The sequence below is a fragment of the Amblyomma maculatum genome, chromosome 1, assembly GCF_055883805.1.
Source record: "Amblyomma maculatum isolate TAMU_Amacu chromosome 1, ASM5588380v1, whole genome shotgun sequence".
NCBI classification, from domain to species: Eukaryota; Metazoa; Arthropoda; class Arachnida; order Ixodida; family Ixodidae; genus Amblyomma; species Amblyomma maculatum.
This window is the reverse complement of record NC_139344.1, coordinates 267,743,944-267,766,134: the sequence shown is the minus strand read 5'-3', so window position 1 is coordinate 267,766,134 and position 22,191 is coordinate 267,743,944. Positions and strand designations below refer to the sequence as shown.

At 47.6% G+C, this 22,191-nt stretch overlaps 1 protein-coding gene across 1 annotated transcript in view; it reads left to right on the top strand.

Annotated features, from left to right (window-relative positions):
• Positions 1 to 4,079: 4,079 nt before the first annotated feature.
• Positions 4,080 to 22,191, top strand: part of LOC146206485 (serine/threonine-protein kinase haspin homolog) — a 64,489-nt gene continuing 46,377 nt past the window's right edge. The window contains exons 1-3 of the mRNA XM_084591203.1: positions 4,080 to 4,285; positions 9,283 to 9,344; positions 9,404 to 9,498. Coding sequence (XP_084447329.1) covers positions 4,084 to 4,285; positions 9,283 to 9,344; positions 9,404 to 9,498 — 359 coding nt within the window. The 5' untranslated portion in view covers positions 4,080 to 4,083. The remainder of the gene's footprint in view (positions 4,286 to 9,282; positions 9,345 to 9,403; positions 9,499 to 22,191) is intronic.

Genomic DNA, 22,191 nt, shown 5'->3' with positions numbered 1-22,191 from the left:
TTGTAAACAGAAAAAAACTGTAAAATGACAGCAAAAATTAAAAACAGAAAACATAGCAGAACAGAAAATTTCTGTATTTTTCAACAAAAAATTTTTACAGTATAGAACTCTTCTTAAGCTCTTCCGATTACAAGGACTTGAAATATGTGTATAAATTTTAGTTATATTCCTCCTTGGCTTTCTTCAGTTGCTGTTTTGAAAGATGCAAAGAATAATTTGTAATTTAGCCAATTAACTGGGCTCTGGTTGTGAGATAGCCTCTACCGGGCAACGTTTCTGCTACGATAGGCCTTTTTACATTCTTCTATCCGCCAAGGAGACAGATGTTGATTACGGACTGCGGCACGCATAGTGAATATTGAGTGGTGTGCAGAATTTTGCAAAAAGAAAACTTTCTTTTGAGCTCTGTCATCCCGGCTTGTAACAGCTATAGATGCTATATTAAGGCGGACACAAACGTTTTAAAATAATGTGGTTCACAAATTTACGGTTGAAATAAAGGAGTAATCACTCATTGACATTCGCCCAAACGCAGCCATACGGCTACAAAGGAAAGCTGTACAGCTTCATCATAAACTTCGTTGATAAGGAAAAACTCGTCTTGGGCCCGTATTCCGAGTTTGCATCGTTATCGAAGTGTCGCTATCTCACGTGACCTTGACAGATCTAACTAGTCGAAACGCGGAACCAGCTGTTGCCACTACGGAACCGAGGGTGGCAACATCACGTTCCGGCGTTTCCACCAATCAGATGATTCGAGGCCTCACGTGAAATAGCGACACTTCGATAACGAAGCAAACTCGGAATACGGGCCCTGGTCAGGGCATCGAACCAGGCTCATCGCCTTTCCGAGGCAGTCGTTCTACCAACTGAACTAACCAGAACGGACAGCACAACAGACGGTAGGGCGAGAGCGAATTGATCAATAACTGTGGGAATCGTGTTGGTATAGATATTTAGGGGAATCTCCCAAGGTGGAGTAGATTTGTAATAAGGGAGTTTAGAAATTTAACAAGGAAGATGACATATGTGCAGTATGATATAAATCCACAGAAACAATTAACCATATTATACTCGAATGTAATGGTATCCATCCGGAAGTCGATGCAAGTGCAGTCACTCTTCCTGAAGCTCTGGGGTTTAGAGATACCAGTGGCCGGCTGAATGAACCTGCGGTGGAAGTTAGCAGAAAACGATCGGAAGATTGGTGGCTTAAAAGCAGAAAAGTGACATAATGTTAGTAATGTAGAAAGAAAAATTCAATAAATAGAATGATGGTATAGTTAACCAATCTAAAACAATAATTAAGATATAGGGGAGGGGGGGATAAGCATGATAGCAACTGCTACCACTCCGTTTCAAAGGGGACGCTCCTATAATCCATCCATCCATCCATCCATCCATCCATCCATCCATCCATCCATCCATCCATCCATCCATCCATCCATCCATCCATCCATCCATCCATCCATCCATCCATCCATCCATCCATCCATCCATTCATCCATCCATCCATCCATCCATCCATCCATCCATCCATCCATCCATCCATCCAAGTCCGTCCGTCCGTCCGTCCGTCCGTCCGTCCGTCCGTCCGTCCGTCCATCCATCCATCCATCCATCCATCCATCCATCCATCCATCCATCCATCCATCCATCCATCCATCCATCCATCCATCCATCCGTCCGTCCATCCGTCCGTCCGTCCGTCCGTCCGTCCGTCCGTCCTGATCCGAAGTTTACGAGCAAGCTTTCTCAGAAACTTCGTAGATAAAGACAACTTTGCCCTGATCCGAAGTTTCTGAGAAAGCTGTACGGCTTTCCTTTGTAGTCGTATGGCTGCGCTTGTTGGGTGGATGTCAATAAGTGATTACTCTCTTATTTCAAATCTTCTCCACCTTGGGGGATTCCCCTAATAATCGACCAATTCATGGGTTACACTACTATTTCTAAGCGGATTGAGATAACCGAAAAGAGAAGGTTATAAAAAAAATGACACTATATGTACTCGAATCACCTGTAGACTGATCAGTTACCTCTGTAGCCTTCCCGCTGCTAGTGTTAAATCAATGGCTGAGCGAAAGAGAGAGATAGAGTAAACTTTAATAGGTTAACGGAATTGCGTGGGTAATTTCCTTAGTCCAGGATACTATTGGTTTGGGCTGCCTCCCGGGCCCTGGTGAGCAGGCTGCGCTGCTCAGAGAGACCCGTATGGGCCAGCTTTACCTCCCACTCCGCTTGGCTGAGTGCTCGAGTTTGATAGTTGTCTAATTGCTCTTTGCAGTTCCATATCATGTGCAGGATGTCTGAGACTTCACCGAATGCAGTGCATGTGTTAGTTTTAAATTTTTCGGGCCAGATTTTGTGGTACTTTGCTAGGTTTGGGAATGTCCTAGTTTTTATATTCCTCCAGGCTACTGCCTCGTGTCTGCTGAGGTCTTTGTGTGGTTCTGCGTATCGATTTCTTTATTAGCTCCCCGTATATGAGAGGGGTTGAAGGTTCAGGGGCAGCCGGCGCCGGTGCTCGGAAAGTATGCCCTCGGGCTATCCTGTCGGCTGCCTCGTTAGAAACAATAGCGACCTACTCTATCTAGACGCCAGTCTATCTGGGAAGAAAAGCGGCGGTAGCCACCACAGCTGACCACACCGGGAGAAAGGTGACCAGCTCATTGGTCACGACCAATAACTGCACAGAAGATGCAAAGGAAGTTGAAATCCACCTTGCAGTTAAACACGCCAGCAGCCAAGGTAGAAAACACATAATACTCAGTGGCTTAACGGGCAACTCCGCACATAAAGGTAATTTCTCTGGAATTGCAGCAGCGTACATCCTTTTCAGACACCCACGACCAGAGAAGCTGGCCTCAGGTATCAGTAGGACTTCCCCAGTCACTATGGTGGGAATGGAAATCTGCTTCGATGACTACACTCCATCTAAAAACGGCGCACATGAAACACGACACAACAGAAAGAACAGGACAGACAAGAGGGTTATTTTTTATTTCACGGACACATCCAGGAGACAACAGTTTTTTCAAAGACAGTAGGTGTAGGGGCCTCGCTCTGCAAGTCGCAGAAGCCAAAAGGGCAGAATACAGAGCACATTGCGCACTGAGTGGAAGGGCACATAAAAGAGAGCCCGAAGGTGGAGCTATAGATTTGAGTAAAGTATAGATTTCAGTAATAATATAGATCACAGTAACTTTTCTGATGACTACACTGCTTGCTCCAGCCACAAGGCTATGTGTCCTATGTACTGCTAAAGGAAAATAGACATTAGCTATTGTTGTATATCGGCACTTTGCGGAAATTAAATATTTGTCGCTAAACGCTCATAGGCATGGGGGAGTAGAATTTTCTTAGAGAGCTTGATGACATATATTTTTAGATCACATGTTTACCAATCCGCCTTCCCTGCCAATATTTCGATCTGCTTTGAAGACTTGAAAATTTCTCAGAAAACGATTTATATGGTGATACCCACGTTGCTCGTAAAGTACACTGTATCAAGGTTATGTTTGTTTTAGATGCCAAGAAGAAGACAGTACGGAGCGGCAATTACATTGTACCACTTTGATATCTGACTTGGTTATTTACCAATTAAAGAGGCAGAAACCGCCTTCTTGAGGATATCAGTCTGTATGTGAAACTAGCTTCTTTTTCTTTTCCTTCCAACGGCCAGTGATATATATGTGCCCCGCCACAACGAATTTCTCAACAAGCATTTTTTTTTGCGCACGCCAAGCTGTTAAGTGAAATTTCTCTTAATAATATCAGCATCCTACCCAAAGGATCACTCAGCGCTCGTTCACAGTATTGTATACAGGAGCGGCGCATGACGCAAGAGAACCGCCAAAGAGAGGAATGAAGCGTGCGCCGCCGGCCCATCGTTTTGAGAATACTCCAGTCCTTGAACATATATATTTACAACCTACAATGCACCCTGACTAATCCCCCGCCGTGGGTATGTGCCATTTTGTCTGAGGTGTCATCATCATCAAGTGCGCGATGGTGTCGCCGACTAGAAGCTGCCGCGCGTGGTCATACGTCACTACCGGGAGAAACCGGCCGGCGTAAGAGCCCATGTTCACCAGTCCGGCGGCGGTCTTCTGGCAGCGGCTGGAGGACGCGGCGCGACTCCTGTGGAGGACCGTGAGCTACAGCGGCCACAGCCGCGAGCCTACGTACACCGAAATGGTGCTGGGGCAGTTGCACACCTGGACGTCTGAGCTCGGCCTGTTCGTTTTCTTCTTGGGCGCCACTTGGCTGTGCTACGTTAAACTAGGTGCGTACTCCAACGCAACTAAGGGCATGACACGTCCACGGCCGCTCGATAGAAGCGCACTGGGTGCGGCCTGCTGCGTCGCCCCGCCGTCAATAGAGAGTTTTAGAATAGGGGGCCCCAAGCTTTGGGGCCCCCAAGGAGCTTGGGGCGTCGAAATGCGCATGCGCAGAACGTAAGCCGCGCTTGGGGTCTTGGGTTAACGCTAGGGGCGGCCCCTATTTTTCGGAAATAGCGTTCGCCCCAAGCCGCCGTTGGGTCGCTTGGGTTACGGCAACATGGCGGCGACCGGCCAAGCGGCGGCCGCTCGCCTCGGCACACATTCGTCGTCACCGCTCCATGGTGTCACGCGTCCATGGCAAACGAAAGGCCAACGAAGCTTATGCTATGTCTCATGATGCCCGCACCACCAAATTTTAGCAATAAAACGCCCTATATTTTCTGATTGCTTCTGGATTTACCGAGCTGCTAGGCCTAGCGAGTTCGCCTCGTTCGGTTGCCATGGGGACTAGACGGCGGAAAGCGCGGAAGGTTCAAATGAGTTTTCCTGGCCTCGGCCTGGATTGACAATTGGCCGATTTCGTCTTGTATGACAAAAACAGTTTGTATAACTGGTAGTTTTAATATAGTTTTGTGCAATAGTAGCACTTTTTGATTAACAAAATAGCGTTGTTGGCTCTTATATATTTAAATGCTTTTTCTTGGTTTACCGTTGCGGCGCTGCAATCGACGAACGCAAGCCCGGCTCCGCTGCGTCGGGAAAACCCCTATTCTAAAACTCGCCGCTTGGCTAGCACGTTGCGCCGCCGCACGCTATTTCCTTGGGGGCCCCAAGCCTTGGGTCCCCCTATTCTAAAACTCCCTAATGGGCAAGCGCGTCCTTGGGGAGTTTACAGTTGCGCCCGCTATTTTTGCTAAGGGCGCCACTGTTCGGGGACACGTCGCCGCCGGGGTCGCCGGCTCTGAGAGCGTGGTTTGCTTCCTTTCTGGACGCATTCGCCTCGCGTCTGCGTGGTAAACGCAAACGTTTTTGTGTGCGCGTGTGCAAGCACGTTAACGTTGAGACTGGATGCGTTTGTTTTTTAAGGCGAAAGCCGTTCTAGGCTCATGAAGCGAAAATCTATGCGCAGAAGCTGTGCCTGTTATCTGTGCGTCGCGTCTGTGCACTGGTGTGCCAGTCGCAAAAGCGGACGTGCAAGGAGGGAGATTAAGAATGAAAATGATTGATGATGATAGGTAATCAATAAAAGTTATAGACATTGATAGAGGTAATGACTAATGCTAAAGACTAATAATGGTTAATAATGACTAAAATGATTTGTAATGACCAGTATATCAAACTACGACATGTAATGACCGCAATTCATTAGAAATGAGTAAAAGTGCTTAGCGATGTGTGGTAATGACTATAATAGCTAGGCATGACTCATCATTACTGCTAATGACTACGAAATGACCAATATGTGAAACGACGACGTGTAATGACCACTGCTGATTCTAAATGAGTAACCTGCTTAGTTATGAGTGATAAGGGCTGCAATGACTACGTAGGCAGACTCATCATGACTGAGAAACGACCAATATATCAAACGACGACTTGAAATGACGAACTGTGGCAAACGATGAGAGGCAAATGATAGGAGAAGAGTGAGCTTTCGCCGTCCTCCGCTTAAGAGACATCTAAGAGACCCTCTAATTTTATCTGCTGAGCTCGCTTCAGGCAAAGACAGCAGCGAGGAGTGGAAATGCACTCGCTTCCTCTGAATTGAAAGCGGCGCTGAGGTTAAAAAGTCCAGATGCTGAAGCATAACGCCCTATCCGCTGCCATTGAATTTGCTACAAGGGACAGCAGATTGGACTTGTTGGTGATTAATTATAGGTTAACCGTGCAAACAACGTGACGGGAACACAGGAGAAGAAGACGGCACAACCGCGCTAGTTGTGGCGTCCTCTTTTCCTGTGTTCCCGTCACGTTGTTTAACCTATTTAGTTACCAGGGAGCTGGCCAGTGAACTAGGATTTTTAACGATGGGTTGTGAAGTAGATGAACAAGATGAGGTAGCACCAGAAGCTTTTCTCGCAGGTTATGTTGCAAGGACATATCAGAAAAAGCTACGAAGGTTTTTTTTTCCATAAGCATGCAATTTGTTCTAAATTTTTCCGCGCTAGTCTGAGTGGCCTTTTAAGTAAAGTAGCCTGTGCATACAACATTCGTTTATACTGTTGAGACTGTTTGAGCCGATGCGATAAAATGAAAAGCCACGTTCCACAGAAAATCCGGCGCCCGGTCTGTCGGCGGAAAGTCGGAAAAAAACCTTTCTGGTAAGAGGCACTTTAGTTGGTGATATGGCCAAACACCTTTGGCGCAATGAGAACACATGACATGTTCAATGTGGCAGGAGCTGCCAAACCAGAGAGTCAATAAGATGTAAGGGTGAAATGGGAATTATTGAAAGCGGGACCCTTAGATCCCAAGTCAGGCACACTATACTCCTATAGGGCACGTTTTACAGCTTCGGTAAAGAGGTGCTTTATATACTTATCTGTAGGGTGCTATTTCATATAATGCAATGGCTTAAGGCTGCATTCTAATGATATGCGACAGAGGCAGCAATTACGGGATACGGTGAATAAGCAGGTAGCAAAGTGCGGGCACTCTAACGAGGCTCCTCAAGGAGACTTAAGAACCCCAAGTTTTGTTTATTACTACCAGGTTGTTGCTTAATTTATGCGATATTTGGTAATGGTTTTGAGGCGACATGTCAGTCGAGCAAGAGCCTGTTGCAGGAAATATGAGTCAACTGGACCAGTTACAGGTTAATGAAAACCAAGGACAGTGGAGGCTTGATGTACCCTGCAAAGGAAGTAATCAAGCTTTGTCAGCTTACGAGCACCTTCATTAACAGGATGATGAAGTCTGAAGAGGTCCGGCGAAGTAGCAAGCTGTGTAAACTTGGTTTCATCATTGTTTCCTCAGTGTACACAGTACCTGCAGCTAATCTATAAAAACAATGATCGTGCCCATGCTAAGGCGCTATGCAAGATATCGTTAAGTTGCTGCCCCCACTGATAGCGAGCTTGGCTGGAAATGTCAACTCAACAGTGGAGGGATGTTTATGGCTATGGCATAAACCTCTCTCAAGAAAGGTTTTCCGTCTGCGATTGGCAATTTTCTTCCTTCTTTTGCGTGGCCATTAAATAAGCGTACTCGGCTGCTCGCTGAATCTCGGCTGCAGTTGCGCTCTGACGCGTGAACATTGTGATCGCAGCTAAGAGTTTCACAACAGCAACACTGGATGCGCGTTCTTTCATTGAAAATTACGAACCAGCAAAATTGTATGGGTTTGCGAGCAGCCAATAAAAATAGTAATAAAAAGTTTCGGCGCATATACGTAGCACCTTGAGGCAGACCGACTCTGTCAAGCACGCTTACTTTGTCCGGTCATACAAAATGTAGGACGCCATGACGGATAGCGTTCTGGCGTACAAAGTTTAAGGTCTCCAATTGAATCAAAGATCCCAGTTTATCATCTAGATTTAACCGAATAAACATCTTCATATTTCCACCGTAACATTTGTCACAATGAGATAGAAAGGTTGGTTACATGTCGCATTTTCACAGAGGTTGCTCATAGTAGGACATTTTTTATTGGATAGCGCTGGCAGTTTAGAACAGGTTGACATCAATTTGTGTATAAAAGCTGTATGCAGGAATGAGTAAATGGTATGAAAATGACACACGGAATTCACGACATAGTTAAGTGGTTATGCATTAGGCTACCATGGCAGCTGAACAGCTTCGAATTGTTCACAGCTTGGTCAGTGACGAACAACTGGATCCGAATGCAACATCACGGTAATACGAGCTCTCCAATCGAGTGGCCTTGAAGCACCGTCACTATAAGTTTTTCGGGGTACACTCCAGTATACATCCTTGCCGAGCAAGCGCTAAGCGCTGACATGGTCACACTAGACATGACAGTATATACTAATTCTTGTTACCAAATTGTGTGAAGCGGAGCTCTTATGTCCTTAAAATAAAAGGCTTCTGCCACGCCGACGCCTCCCTCAAAGCGCAGCCAGGCGCAGCTCTCCGCGCGCGGCTGTCCCCGAACGGTGGCGCCGCGGCGGTGGCGACTGGAAGTAGGCGCCTCCCGCCGGTTTCGGGCGACGTAGCAGTCCGCACCTAGTGCGCTTCCATCAAGCGGCCGTGCCACTTCACCCCTGATAGTCACGGGCAGTGCTGATAGTCAGGGGCAAAATATATAAGGGCGATAGCTACTGTTCCCCTTTTTCTTTCTTTTTTTTTTTCTGTATCTCTGCCTGGTGGAGTTCCTCTCCATTTTATTCCCTACATTCCTTTTGTAGGGAAAGCTACATTACACTATCCTTCGCGCATTTCGCAGTACCTGAAAAAGAGTGGCAGTGCGCATGCGCCGCTTCCATGGCAACCAGTTGCTCCGTTCCACATGTATTCCGCAGCTGCGCTCGCTACAGAGAGGAGGAAGATGATAGCGCTATCCCAGCAGATGAGCGCGCCGGCGTGAAGAGGAGAGGGGTAGTCTCCGCACTGCGCATGCGCGCGCCGCCGCGGAGAGCTGTCCGTGTGGAGCAGGAAAAAATCTACTTTCATGTCCTGCGTCGCCCATGCGCAGGACATGAAAGTAGATTCTGCCTAGAACGCCGGTGAACTTTGATGCTTTCAACAAAGCGCTGGTTGTGTTCGATGCAACGGTCGGTTGTCTGCAGCGAACACTTTCGCTCTACATTCGGTCAGCAGCGTTGAACCCCTATAATTTTTTTTCGTTATAGCCTCCCATCTGCACTATGTTATCTTTCTTTCCTGGTTGCCTACATCACTGGCCTTAGACGGACTTCATCCACGCGACGACTCAGGGTGTCCTCCGCATAATGGGTCACGCCGTAAATAGCTGAGTGGGGAGAACAGAGGTGCTCGAGGACCGCGAAAAACAAAACGGGTTTATAATTTCCCGTTGCAGGAAGCAACGGCACCCGGCCACGCCAAAGGCTCCGTTCGTCGACCAGCTCGGAGGATTCAAAGGTATACTTCGCGCAGCAATTTTCCTGACAACCCTGACTCAAAAATCTTCGGTGCGACAGAGCACTGACATCTCGGACCCGCTGTTCACGCCTGAGTTGCTGCAGCTCTGTGGCCAAAAGGAGGCGCTCAAATTCAGCGATGTCATGAACCTCAGGTAAGTGCGCCATGCTTCTCGCAGCATTTCACTAGAGTTCTTAAAAGCCATCTTGTTTAGCGCAAAATGACAGGACACACAGTAAGAAGACACTCGCTTGTGGCGTACGTGTCTTCTTACTGTGTGTCCTGTCCTTTTGCGCTAAACAAAATGAATTTTATGACTGATCACCAACTAGCCCAACAATTAACGCTTTTTCACTAGAAAATTGCAATTTCTCACAGCGACACTGTGTTCCTGTTTATGACTGAGACTCACTTCTCGGAGTTGTTCATGCTGGGCGGATCTCAAGGTGGCTGGGTGGCCAAGTTAGTACCCGTGAACAAATCTAACATCGGCTTGGCTTCGGAGGTACTCATCGCAAGGTTGGTGTGAACTCTGGCTCAAGCAGCCGCTTAGCCAGAAATTTTATTTCAGGCAGGGGTCGGAGGTGGGGGGCCAGTTTCGAGCCACTGAAGGCAGTAAAGAGAAAGGAAAAAAAATGGAGAAGCAGCCATCTCGAGAGGTTTGGCGGACTGGCTACGCAATATTTTTATAAGCACATTGTCTCTGCCTCGCAACTGCATGACTCAAAGCGGCAAAACATATAACTGCACAGTCTTGAGGAGGACAGTAACGCCATCTGCTTTCCGTCAGGCGAAAGCCGAAATTTCGAGGCTCTTGGGTGTGCGCAGAAAGTTTGGGATCCCAAAATCACACCTTCTAGATTGTATCAGAAAGCGAAGAAAAAATTATCCCAGAATCGAAGTTGATGACTGTAAAGTAATTAGTTAATTAGAGCCAAATATTTTAAATTTGCGTCAAAATAGCGCGGACGCCGATATAGCCACGGGACGTGCAAATATCGCGCACGTCAGAATAGCACAAAAAAAACTTCAACATGTGGTTAGAACCGCCGGGTTCGCATCGAGTTAGATTAGGAACGTGTAATTAGATTCGCTCATATCACGAGATCACATCGGCCGAAAGTCCTCGAAGCAGTGTGAAAATATCACGGAATGGGCGGAAAAACGCCGAATGTGTGTCAAATCACATTAAAAGCTATGTAATTAAGTGCAATACTTACGAACACCGAGGAACATATAATTTCGTCAAATTTGTCAAAGATGAGGAAACGTAGATAATGACGTCAGAACAAACGGGAGACGTCAAATCAGTGTGATTCTTCACAATAATAATTAAACAACTAAAATTATATCTAATTAGTGTCTAATTAGTAATTCAGTTCAGTTCAGTGGTATCCGACTCTTCGTGACGCTATGGACCATATTTAGTAACCAATTAAAAGACACTAAATTACTAATTACTAAAGGAATTTAATTATTACTACTAATTACTAAAATAATATATATATATATATATATATATATATATTATTTTAGTAATTAGTAGTATTATATATAGTAATATATAATATATAATATATAATTATATATTATATAATATATATATATTATATATATATATATAATATATATATTATATATATATATATATTATATATATAATATATAATATATATTATATAATTATATATAATTATATTATATAATATATAAGGTGCAGCGGTGGCGTAGTGGTAGAACATCCGCCTCGCATGCAAGAGGACCGGGGTTCAAATCCCGGTGCCGCGCAATTCTCCACCGGATAAAAAAAAAAAAAAAAAAAAAAATTCGCGTGTCGATGGAATTGCATAAACAGGTTTGGGGTGCGACCTGATGCCGGTGAAAACCTCCGGCAACGCACTTCCTCACCAGAACAGGAGTTGGCCACCCTGGTGCAGTAATTGGCCGCAACCTCCTATGATAAGCTCCATAAAACCCCGGCCCTCAGTCACCAGCGGCTGCGGAACAACTGACCACGGCGGCGGTCAGACCTGTGACGCAGCAGGGGGTGCTAAGAAAGCCTGGCTCCGCTGGACAGGCCGCCATTGGAAACTGACCCTGGCAACGTTTAATGCTAGAACCCTAGCTAGTGAAGCTAGCTTAGCAGTGCTGTTAGAGGAACTAGAGGGCATGAAATGGGATGTCATAGGGCTTAGTGAGGTTAGGAGGCCGAATGAGGCATATACTGTACTGAAGGATGGGCATGTACTGTATTATCGAGGCTTACCAGAGAGGCGACAACTAGGAGTAGGTTTCCTTGTCAATAAGTGTATAGCGGGTAATATAGATGAATTCTACAGTATTAATGAGAGGGTTGCAGGCATCGTAATTAGGCTTAATAAGCGGTATAAACTGAAGGTTGTACAGGCCTATGCACCTACATGTAGTTATGATGACCAGGCAGTTGAAAGCTTCTATGAAGATGTAGAATCGGCAATGCGAAAAGTAAAGACGCAGTATACTGTACTAATGGGCGATTTCAATGCCAAGGTAGGGAAAAAACAGGCAGGAGACAAGGCAGTAGGTGACTATGGCATTGGTTCTAGGAATAGCAGGGGGGAGTTACTAGTTGAGTTTGCAGAGCGCAATAACTTACGAATCATGAATACCTTCTTCAGCAAACGGAAGAACCGGAAATGGACATGGAAAAGTCCTAACGGAGAGACTAAAAATGAAATCGACTTCATAATGTGTTCAACCCCCGCCATTATGCAAGATGTAGAGGTAATCGGGAAAGTGCGATGCAGTGACCACAGGATGGTGAGGTCCAGAATTAGCCTAAATCTGAAGAAAGAACGCAACAGATTAGTAAGAAAGAAACCCATCAACGAATTAGCGGTGAGGGGGAGGGCGGAAGAGTTCAGGATCTCGCTACAGAATAGGTTTTCAGCTCTAACTGAGGATGGCGACGTTACCCTAGAGGCAAGGAACAATAATTTCAGAGATATCATTACTGAGTGCGCGGTAGAAGTAGGCGGTAGGATAGTTAGAGAAGATACCGGCAAGCTGTCTAAGGAGACGAAAGATTTGATTAAGAAACGCCAGAATATGAAAGCTTCCAATCCAACAGACCAGATCGAATTGGCCGAGATATCAAAGCTAATCAATAAGCGCAAGGTGGCCGATATAAGGAAGTATAACATGGAGAAAATTGAGCATGCTGTAAAGAACGGGGGAAGCCTTAAAGCGGTAAAGAAGAAATTGGGCTTAGGCAAAAACCAGATGTATGCAATAAGGGATAAGGCGGGCAACGTCATCACTAATATGGAAAAGATAGTCAAAGTAGCCGAGGAGTTCTATACAGATCTCTACAGTAGCCAAAGTAGTCAGGACCGTAATGAGATTGGCGGTAGGGAAAAACAGTCAGACGTTCCACCAGTGACGAAGGACGAGGTCAAGAAAGCACTAGAAACTATGAAAAGAGGGAAATCAGCTGGAGAGGATCAGATAACTACAGATTTGCTGAAGGACGGGGGGGATATCGTGCTAGAAAAACTGGCCGCCCTGTATACGCAGTGCCTGGTGTCATCGACGGTACCGGAACCATGGAAGAATGCAAACATTATCCTCATTCACAAGAAAGGGGACTCTAAGGACCTTAAAAATTACAGACCAATCAGCTTACTATCTGTTACGTATAAGGTATTTACTAAGGTAATCACTAATAGAATCAGGACAACCTTAGACTGCAATCAAGCAAAGGATCAAGCAGGGTTTCGGAAACGGTACTCTACTATCGATCATATCCATACCATCAATCAGGTGATAGAAAAATGCTCGGAATATAACCAACCCTTATACATAGCATTCATTGATTACGAAAAAGCATTTGACTCAGTTGAAACCTCGGCGGTGATGCAGGCATTGCGAAATCAGGGGGTAGACGAGCCGTACGTGAAAGTGCTAGAAGATATATATAGTGGCTGCACAGCTACCATAGTTCTGCATAAAGAAAGTAACAAAATTCCCATAAAGAAAGGTGTTAGGCAAGGAGACACAATCTCCCCAGTACTATTCACAGCTTGTTTAGAGGAAGTATTCAGAGGCATGGAATGGGAGCAGTTAGGGATAAGGGTAGACGGAGAATACCTCAGTAATCTGCGATTTGCTGATGACATTGCCTTGCTAAGCAACTCGGGGGATGAACTGCAAATAATGATTGATGACCTAGACAGGAAAAGTAGAAAGGTAGGCTTGAAAATCAATATGCAGAAGACTAAGGTAATGTTCAACAGCCTCGGGAAGGAACAGCAGTTTACATTAGGTAGCGAAATACTGGAAGTAGTAGGCGAATATGCCTACTTAGGACAGGTAGTAACCGCAGATCCGGACCACGAAAAGGAAATAACAAGAAGAATACGATTGGGATGGAGCGCATTTGGCAAGCACTCGCAGATTATGACTAGCAGCTTACCGGTATCGCTCAAGAGGAAAGTATACAACAGTTGCATCTTGCCTGTACTCACCTATGGGGCTGAAACGTGGAGGCTAACCAAGAGAGTTCTACTTAAGTTGAGGACAACCCAGAGGGCTATGGAACGAAAAATGGTAGGGGTAACATTGAGAGATAGAAAGCGTGCAGAGTGGGTCAGAGAAATAACTCAAGTTACCGACATTCTAGTAGAAATTAAGAAGAAGAAATGGACATGGGCAGGACATGTAGTGCGAAGAGAGGATAACCGATGGTCGCTGAGGGTAACAAACTGGATTCCAAGGGAAGGAAAGCGTAGCAGGGGGCGGCAGAAAGTTAGGTGGGCGGATGAGATTAAGAAGTTCGCAGGGGTCAAGTGGATGCAACTAGCACAGAACCGGGTTAAGTGGAGAAATATGGGAGAGGCCTTCGCCCTGCAGTGGGTATAATCAGGCTGGTGATGATGATGATGATGATGATGAATATATAATTAGTAATATATATATATATGGGACATCCGGCACACTTCCCTCTTCCACTTGGTTTGGTCGGCCTTTGTCAGCGTTCTGCTTAATCTACGCCGTCTGTGGCAAATCAATGCTAGGCGACGTGTCGCCTAGCATTGATTTGTAAGCAGAACGCTGACAAAGGCCGACCAAACCAAGTGGGAGAGGGAAGTGTGCCGGATGTCCCAACTAAAAGTAACCAAGGTTTTAAGAAAGGATAGGTGCCCTAGCCGGGTGGAGTCTACGAATGCCACTGAGAGTCGCGTGACCAACGGTGAAATTTTCGTCCATCCAAGTTCATTGAATCGAAAAGGCTAATCAGGTAACTTTTTAAATATATTGTCACGTGGTAGTGATCAGTGCCGTAGAAGACAAACAAGGGCGTTGCCATACAATAAACTGTTTAATGGGTGGCCCGCAATCGGCGGCGGCGATAGCAGCAAGCGTGCTCGGCGGTCGTCGATCTAAGAATGCCCGTCAACGCTCAATTTAAAGGCGGCGAAGAAACAATTAGATAATGCCGAAAACGGTGACTAGCATAACCTGGAACATTGTAGAAACACATGCTAGTGTCTGGAATCTTTCGAGATACATCTTGTCGCATCTTGCGCGACAAAGAAAATGAGAAAGCTGCGCAACAACGAGCATGAAGAAAAAAAGCACGCAAGCTAGATCTGTTCGCTAGAATCACAGTGCTAAGGCCGCATGCCGGCGGCTGTCGAAAAATAACAAATTAAGATTTAAATGGAACGCGGCAATATGCTCCAGAAATAACTCACCAAGCCCTACGTTGTAGATCGTTTTGAAAAACAGCTCGGAGAAATTAATTTGCAAAGACATTCGCTAGACAGCTTTTTATTTGTGCCCTAAAAAAGAAGGCCGAAAAATACAAAAGCGGCCACATTGACCAAGCTACTACGGAACATTGGTAGCTCTCAACAAGTGCACTCACAAAGCCCTATCAAGGAGAGCTCAGGAGAAAGCTGGTTTTGTTCTCCGAGACGCGTCTTCGGACGTTAAGTTGCACTGCCAGGCATTGGCTTGAGCACACGGTGTACCAAATTCAAAGACCGTGGGCTTACACGATTCTATGCCAGTGAGTCACGACTGTGAAAACAGTTACGCTCGCCCTGGCAGTCTTTGCAATTTAGGAGTGGTCAATCCACCGAACGAAGAAGCTGATCTCTAACGTCGAGCAGCAGAAACTCCTCGCCGTCCGAGATCTTCCCGTCGGCGGAGGAGCTGTTGCGTCCGGGCTGATTTATGGCTGAGAAGGAGTCGGTGTGTCTGCGTTCGCTCCACGGGCATCTCAGCAAGCTTCGTCTGCAGATGTCCACCCGGTCTGCACGCACGCCTCAACAACCGCTGCCCTCACCCATGGCAATTCCGAAGCACCGCTCTGCGTCGCCTTGTTTAGAAACGGCCTGACTTCCCAGGAACAGCCTGCCTTGTCAATAATGGCCTACAGAGGGGCGGCGGCGGAGCAAGCGACCGTCGTCGGAGCCGCGCGGTGTCGGGGACAGAAGAAGCAAAAGGAGAAGCCATCGTCGGCATCGCGCGATGTCTGGCTTGCCGGCTGGAGCATTTGCCGCTGAGGGGGAGACCCACAAGGCATCGGACCAGATGAACCAAAACACAGACAACTTGACGCTCAGCCGTGAGGAGAGAACGACGGGGTAGCCTGTGAATTGGCGATGTGTGTGCGTGATAGTGTAGTGGCGCACGTGCCTGAATGTGCGGGGCGTGGCTCGGTGATGCAATGCACGAACTTTCAACTCGCGCTTTGCGATTGGCCCGTGCCGAATATGAACCAATTTCCTGCCTAGGGACCTAGGGAGACCCAAGAGAAGAAAACCCGCCTTACATCGGCAGAGGGCTTCCTTCTGAAAACCTGAAATCTCCAAAGTGTAAAGATGTAAATAAACTACTTGTACTAATGAAAGCTCCTCGTCTCCACATTTTCTCGACATCTCGCCGGTCAACGCTACCTTTTGCTCCTGCCCTGTGCGTCCGGCGTCGCGACAACAAAAACCCAAACACCCACACATACACTCAAACATCCCCCCCCCTCCCCAACCTAGGTGTTTCTGAAGCGAGAAGCTCCTCTACGCCATGTTTCTCCAAGGTCATTGGATATAATCGGATATGATAATTTGACTTTCAGTTGGAAGGGCGCCGGGGGTGTGTCGAGACGTCATACCACGTGACGCCCCACAGCTTCTACCGCTGTGCCAAACCATGTCTCGCCAGCTGTGGTCATGAGACGAACCATGTGACTTGCAGCTCTCTTAAAAGGCCTGTCGTTGGGGGGATCTATAAACGACATTGGTTGGGTGTGCGTCTCACCATGGACGGCCGTGTAGGGCCGTCTTCGGCGGCTCCGATAGCGGTCACCTCGTCCCGTAGGCGGCAGTCATCACCCGACAGATGTGGCTCGCCGAGCTGCTTCGCTTGAAAAAAGCACTGGTATATCTCTTCAAAACGAAGTAAGACAAAGCGATAGCTCCGTTACACTTGGCTATGCTTGGTCATGTTTAGCAATATGTAGCCGAGTGTAACGGAACTTTCGCTCTGTCTTGCTTGGTTTATAAGAGGTAAACAACAGTGCTTGTTCAACTGTGAACAGATCGTTTTAAGTCCTGCGAGAGATACGCCGGTGCGGTTTTCGCAGGTGAATTGTACAGCAAGGCAGACATTATGTATGTACGCGATAGATCTCAGTGTTGAATTAATCAACTGAAATTACCTAATCAACCTTTTCGTATTTGATTTCAAGGGCGAACATTATATTGAGAAATTGAACGCTACCGACGTAGAAGTTGAGTCAAATTTTGAAATTTGCTATATCGGCCATGCATTTTTAATTATTTGACGTCAAAAATGCGCATTTTTTAGCTCGCAAAGTTGGCTCCCCGTAAGGCGTTCTGGACGTAGTTTTGACGTGGAGATCACGTGAACTGCTTCTACAGCGTAAAATAGACAAATGACTTCCGTTTCTGCATTAGAAATGTGCATTGTGCGAAGTAAACTTTACGAGCTAAAGATGGCGTATTTCGATCTGAGAAACAAAATTTAAAATCTGGACAGTTTCTATATTGACGCTCTTTCATTTCTTAATATTGTCGCGTAGTGGAGACAATGCCACTGGCAACAAATGAGGAGGCTTGAACTTCACTGGAAGGAACTCTTTATTGGGCTGACATGAACCCTCAAAAGAACTAAGCAATCGGCAGCGGCGATAGCAACAATCGTGCTCGGCAGTCGTCGATCTACGAATACCTGTCGCGCACGTCAACGCTCAATTTAAAGGCGGCGAAGAAACATCGAGATCAAAACGCGAACGATGAACCTGGAACATTTTAGAAACACAAGCACGTGGCTGCTATCCTTGGGGATACATCTTGAAGCATCATCCGCAACAATCGAAATGATAAAGCCGCGTATCGCGACAACGATTATGAACAAACAAAATATATAATCGATCTTCTGTCACGTGCAGCAGCATCGCGTCCAGCGTCGTCGTGGGCTCCCTGCCGTACACAAGCTTGAACGGGGTCGTTCTGGTTGTCTCCTGGATGGCCGTGTAATACGCGAAGACCACGTACGGCAGGATGGTGTCGCAGGTCTTGTATTCGGCGTCAACGTGCATAGTAATCATGCCCGCAATCATTTTATTTAGACGCTCCGTAAAGCCATTTGTCTGGGGATGGTACGCCGTTTTACGTCGGAGGTTTGTATGACTGTAGGTCAAGTTGGATTGCATCAGCTCAGCCGTAAAGGCTGTTCCCCTGTCCGTGAGAAGCACTTCTGGGGCACCGTGTCGGAGGAGAATTTGTTCGACTAAAAACTTGGCGACTTCCGCTGTGGAATCGCTAGGCAGGGCTTTTGCATCGGCGTAGCGGGTCATGTAGTCAGTGGCCACGATGATCCACTTGTTTCCCGACGATGAAGTTGGGAAGGGTCCGAGGAGGTCCATTTCTATTTGTTGAAAGGGCTTAGTAAGGGATCTTATCGGGTTCAGTAGACCAGCAGGTCTCGTTGGGGGTGCCTTGCATCACTGGCACTCACGGCACGTTTTGACGTAATGGCCGACGTCGGCAGCGAACCGTGGCCAACAATACGTCTCCCGGATTCGGTGTAATGTTAGTGCGAGGCCGAGAATACCTGCCGTTGGCTCATCGTGGAACCCCTGTAGAATTCCCTTTCTGAGGTTTGCAGACACAAAAAGGTGTGCGGTCCTGTCGGATGCAACATTCTTCACATGGACGTCATTTTGCAACGTGAAGGACGACAGCTGACGCTATAGCTGAACACAGCGAGAGGAGAAGCGCTCTTTCCTTCTAGGTAATCGGCTAGGTCTTTCAGCTCAGGGTCTGATCGCTGCTGTTCTGCAAAACTTCTGGCGCTTACCGATCCCAAAAAGGCGTCGTCGTCTTTCGAGGGAGCGTCGACGGGCGCTCGGGATAAGCAGTCTGCGTCAGATGCTTGCGGCCAGACTTATATACTACAGTCACTTGAAATTCTTTAAGACGTATGCTCCATCGGGCAAGGCGGCCGGAGTGGTCTTTCAAATCTGCCAGCCAGCAGGGCATGTGGTGATCGCTTACCACCTTGAATGGTCATTAAAGTTGCCCAGATTATCTCGAGGCACTTCTGTCTCAGTGGTCCAGTAATTGCTTCGGCTTTCGACAGCGACCGGCTGGCGTACGCTATAGCTCTTTCTTGTCCCTCAGTTATTTGAACGAGAACTGTGCCTAGGTCAACGCTGCTTGCGTCGGTATGTATTTCTGTCTCGGCTTTTTCAATCGAAGTGCGCGAGGACAGGAGGGGTCTGTAAGCGGCGCTTAAGTTCCTTGAAAGCTTCCGCTTGCGGCGCTTCCCATTTAAAAGGCGCATCAGTCTTTGTAAGTTGTGCCAATGATTCGGCGGTGCGAGAAAAGTTCCTGACAAATCAGCAGTAGTAAGCGCATAGCCCAGGGAATCTGCGCACGGCTTTCTTGTCAGACGGCTGCGGAAACTGAGCAATCACAGCAGTTTACTGCGGGTCTTGGCGAAAGCCATCCTTGCTCACGATGTGGCCCAGCAATAACAGCTCCTCGTAGGCGAAGTGGCACTTTTCCAATTTTAACATTAGTTCTGATGACTTTATGGCATGCAGCACTGTCTGCAGCCTTTTCAGGTGGTCTTCAAACACAAAAACGTCGTCCAAGTATACCAAACAAATCTGTCAGTTCAGGCCAGACAGGACAGTGTCCATTACTCGTTGTAACGTGGCTGGCGCGGAGCACAGGCCAAATGGCATTACCTTGAGTTCGAAAATGCCGCCTGGTGTTATGAACACCGTCTTCTCGCGGTCTCTTTCGTCGACTTCAATTTGCCAGTACCCGCTCTTCAAGTACTTGGACGAGAAATACCTAGCGTTGCAGTGACGGTCTAGAGTGTCGTCGATGCGAGGCAGCACGTATACATCCTTCTTCGTGACGTTGTTCAAGCGGCGGTAATCGACGCAGAAGCGAGTGTGCCGCCTTTCTTCTTCACTAAGACGACTGGTACCACCCAGGGGCTGTTCGATGGTAGACCACGTCCCCGCGTAGCATTTCCTCAACTTGATCACGGATGGCCTGGCGATCGCTCGGCGATACACGGTAGGGGCTTTGACGAAGAGATCGGGCGTGTTTGTGATAATGCGGTGCTTTGCCAATGGAGTCGGCCGCACCTTTGACGCTGAAGAAATGCACTCACTGTAACTTTTAAGGAGAGCACGAATCTGGTCTTGTCTGCAACGGGGTAGTGCTGGGTGGACGTCGAACGTGGGCAGATTTCCTCAGGTGGGTGCATCGTGTGCGGGCTGGTCGGGTAGGGCGAAAACATCTCGGGTGTTTGCTAGCGCATCGAGGAAAGCGATCGTCGTGCCCTTGTTTAAGGTGTCGGTATTCTTCGGTGAAGTTTGTGACCAGCACCTGAGCTTGTCTCCTCGGAAATTGGCGATGCCTCTTGCAATGCCGAGACCTCGTTCCAAGAGCAGCTGGGTGTTTCCTTCGGCGGATTTGGTGTCTGCGCTACATACGCAGACTATCAAGCTTGATCGGGACGGCGCGGTCAATTCTTCGTCGAACACGTTTAGAGCGACAGGTTGCATCAAAATCGTCGTAGTAGGCAATGCGTTGTCCGTCGAAAGCTTAATGAGCTTTGATCGAAGGTCGATGATCGCCTTATGTTCGCCGAGAAAATCCATGCGCAAAATCACGTTTAGCGAGCAGTTTTTTCAGACCATGAAGCAGGTAAGAAAGTGCGGCCATCGCCCAGACGGCGTAATAAGGTTATCACCAGCGCCGCGGTTCAGCGGGACATCCCAAGTGGTCGTCACTTTCTTGAGCTGGGCCGCGAACGTTCCACTGATGACAGAATAGTCAGCTGCGGTGTCTACTAAGGCGGTAACCGTGCGACCGTCGACAGCAACTTCGAGATCACTTGTTCGCTTTCTCGTATTACGTGTTGGCTTCAGTGTTTGATCTCTGCTTGATCTTATGCTGAGATCGCGGCCGTGGCACACCGTTGTCACTTCACTGGGCGGTGGTGTGACTTGGAGCCTGATTGTGTTGTCGTTGTCGTCGTTCTTGCGCATAGCGGCGACGTTGTTGCAGCGTCCTCTCTCGAGGATCTTAATTTTTTAGTTTGCGTTGTAGCAACTCCACCTCAAAGGATTGCTATCTTTAGTTTCCCTTATGGGAGTTAGGGGACCTTTCTCGCTGGTGGCTGCGGCTGAGAGACGCAAAACATTCTCTGAATGGTGATGGAGATCGGGATAGGCGGCCTGGCGATGCCAAGCGAGAGCTGTACGGTGATGGGGACCTGAACCAACCACTTGATGGCTCACACCTTCCGCTGCGCAGATAGTTTTCAATTTCTTACGGTCGTTCACCAGGGCGGGATCGTGAGGCGTTGATTGCAAAACTTCGGAGGCCGATTCGTCGATGCGTGCAGTGGCGAAAGATGTGTTCAGCCTCACCACAGTAAAAATAGATTCGGTGGTTGTTCGATATTGCCGCGAAACCTTCAAAACAGTATTTGTTGTTTATTAACAGCCTCCGGCATACAGGCTTATCACTCTGATTCTGGACCGCGTATCAGTTCCGTAATCTTTGTTTGTTACTGCTCGATGTCGCGAGTCACACCTTTATCAGGTTTGTTGTAGCGCAAGACGCACCGAGATCTGTCTCGAAGGTTTCAGCCACTCGGGTGTCTTTCCACAATGTTCCAGCCCGTGCTGGTAGCTGTTTGCGACGTTATCTAGATTGTTCTGCGCAGCCTTTAAATTGAGCGTTGCCGAGTGTGACGAGCATTCTTTGTTCGACGATCGACGAGCACGTTCGTTTCTGTCGCCGCCGCCGAGTTGCTTAGTTCTTTTGCGGGCGCAAGTCAGCCCAAATAAAGAGTTTCTTTAGGGCAATCATCGAGCCTTCATTTGTGTCGTCGACCTCGTCACCACTACGTGACATCTGGTGGAGGTGCTGCCTTTGATCCTTCAAGCGAAGACCCAAGCCGTGTTCCTGACGCCCTGGAAGACCAGCCTACAGGTCACCGAGCCAGCCGCCGACTTCAAGGCCTACAACCCGAACACGGTCTGCTGCCTGACCCCATTCGATCTCGGAAGGCATCGACGCTGACAATGACCCAGCCTACAGCACCGGTGGTTTTCGTCCAACCCCGTGAGCCCCCCTGCTTCCATGGACTACCGGATGAAGATGCGGGAGATTGGATGGACCTTTTCGACCGTGTGGCAGATTTCAACGGCTGGAACGACGCTGGGAAACTCAGGCAGGTCTACTTTGTTCTTCAAGGACATGCCCGAACTTGGTTTGAAAATCACGAGACTTCTTTCAAGGATTGG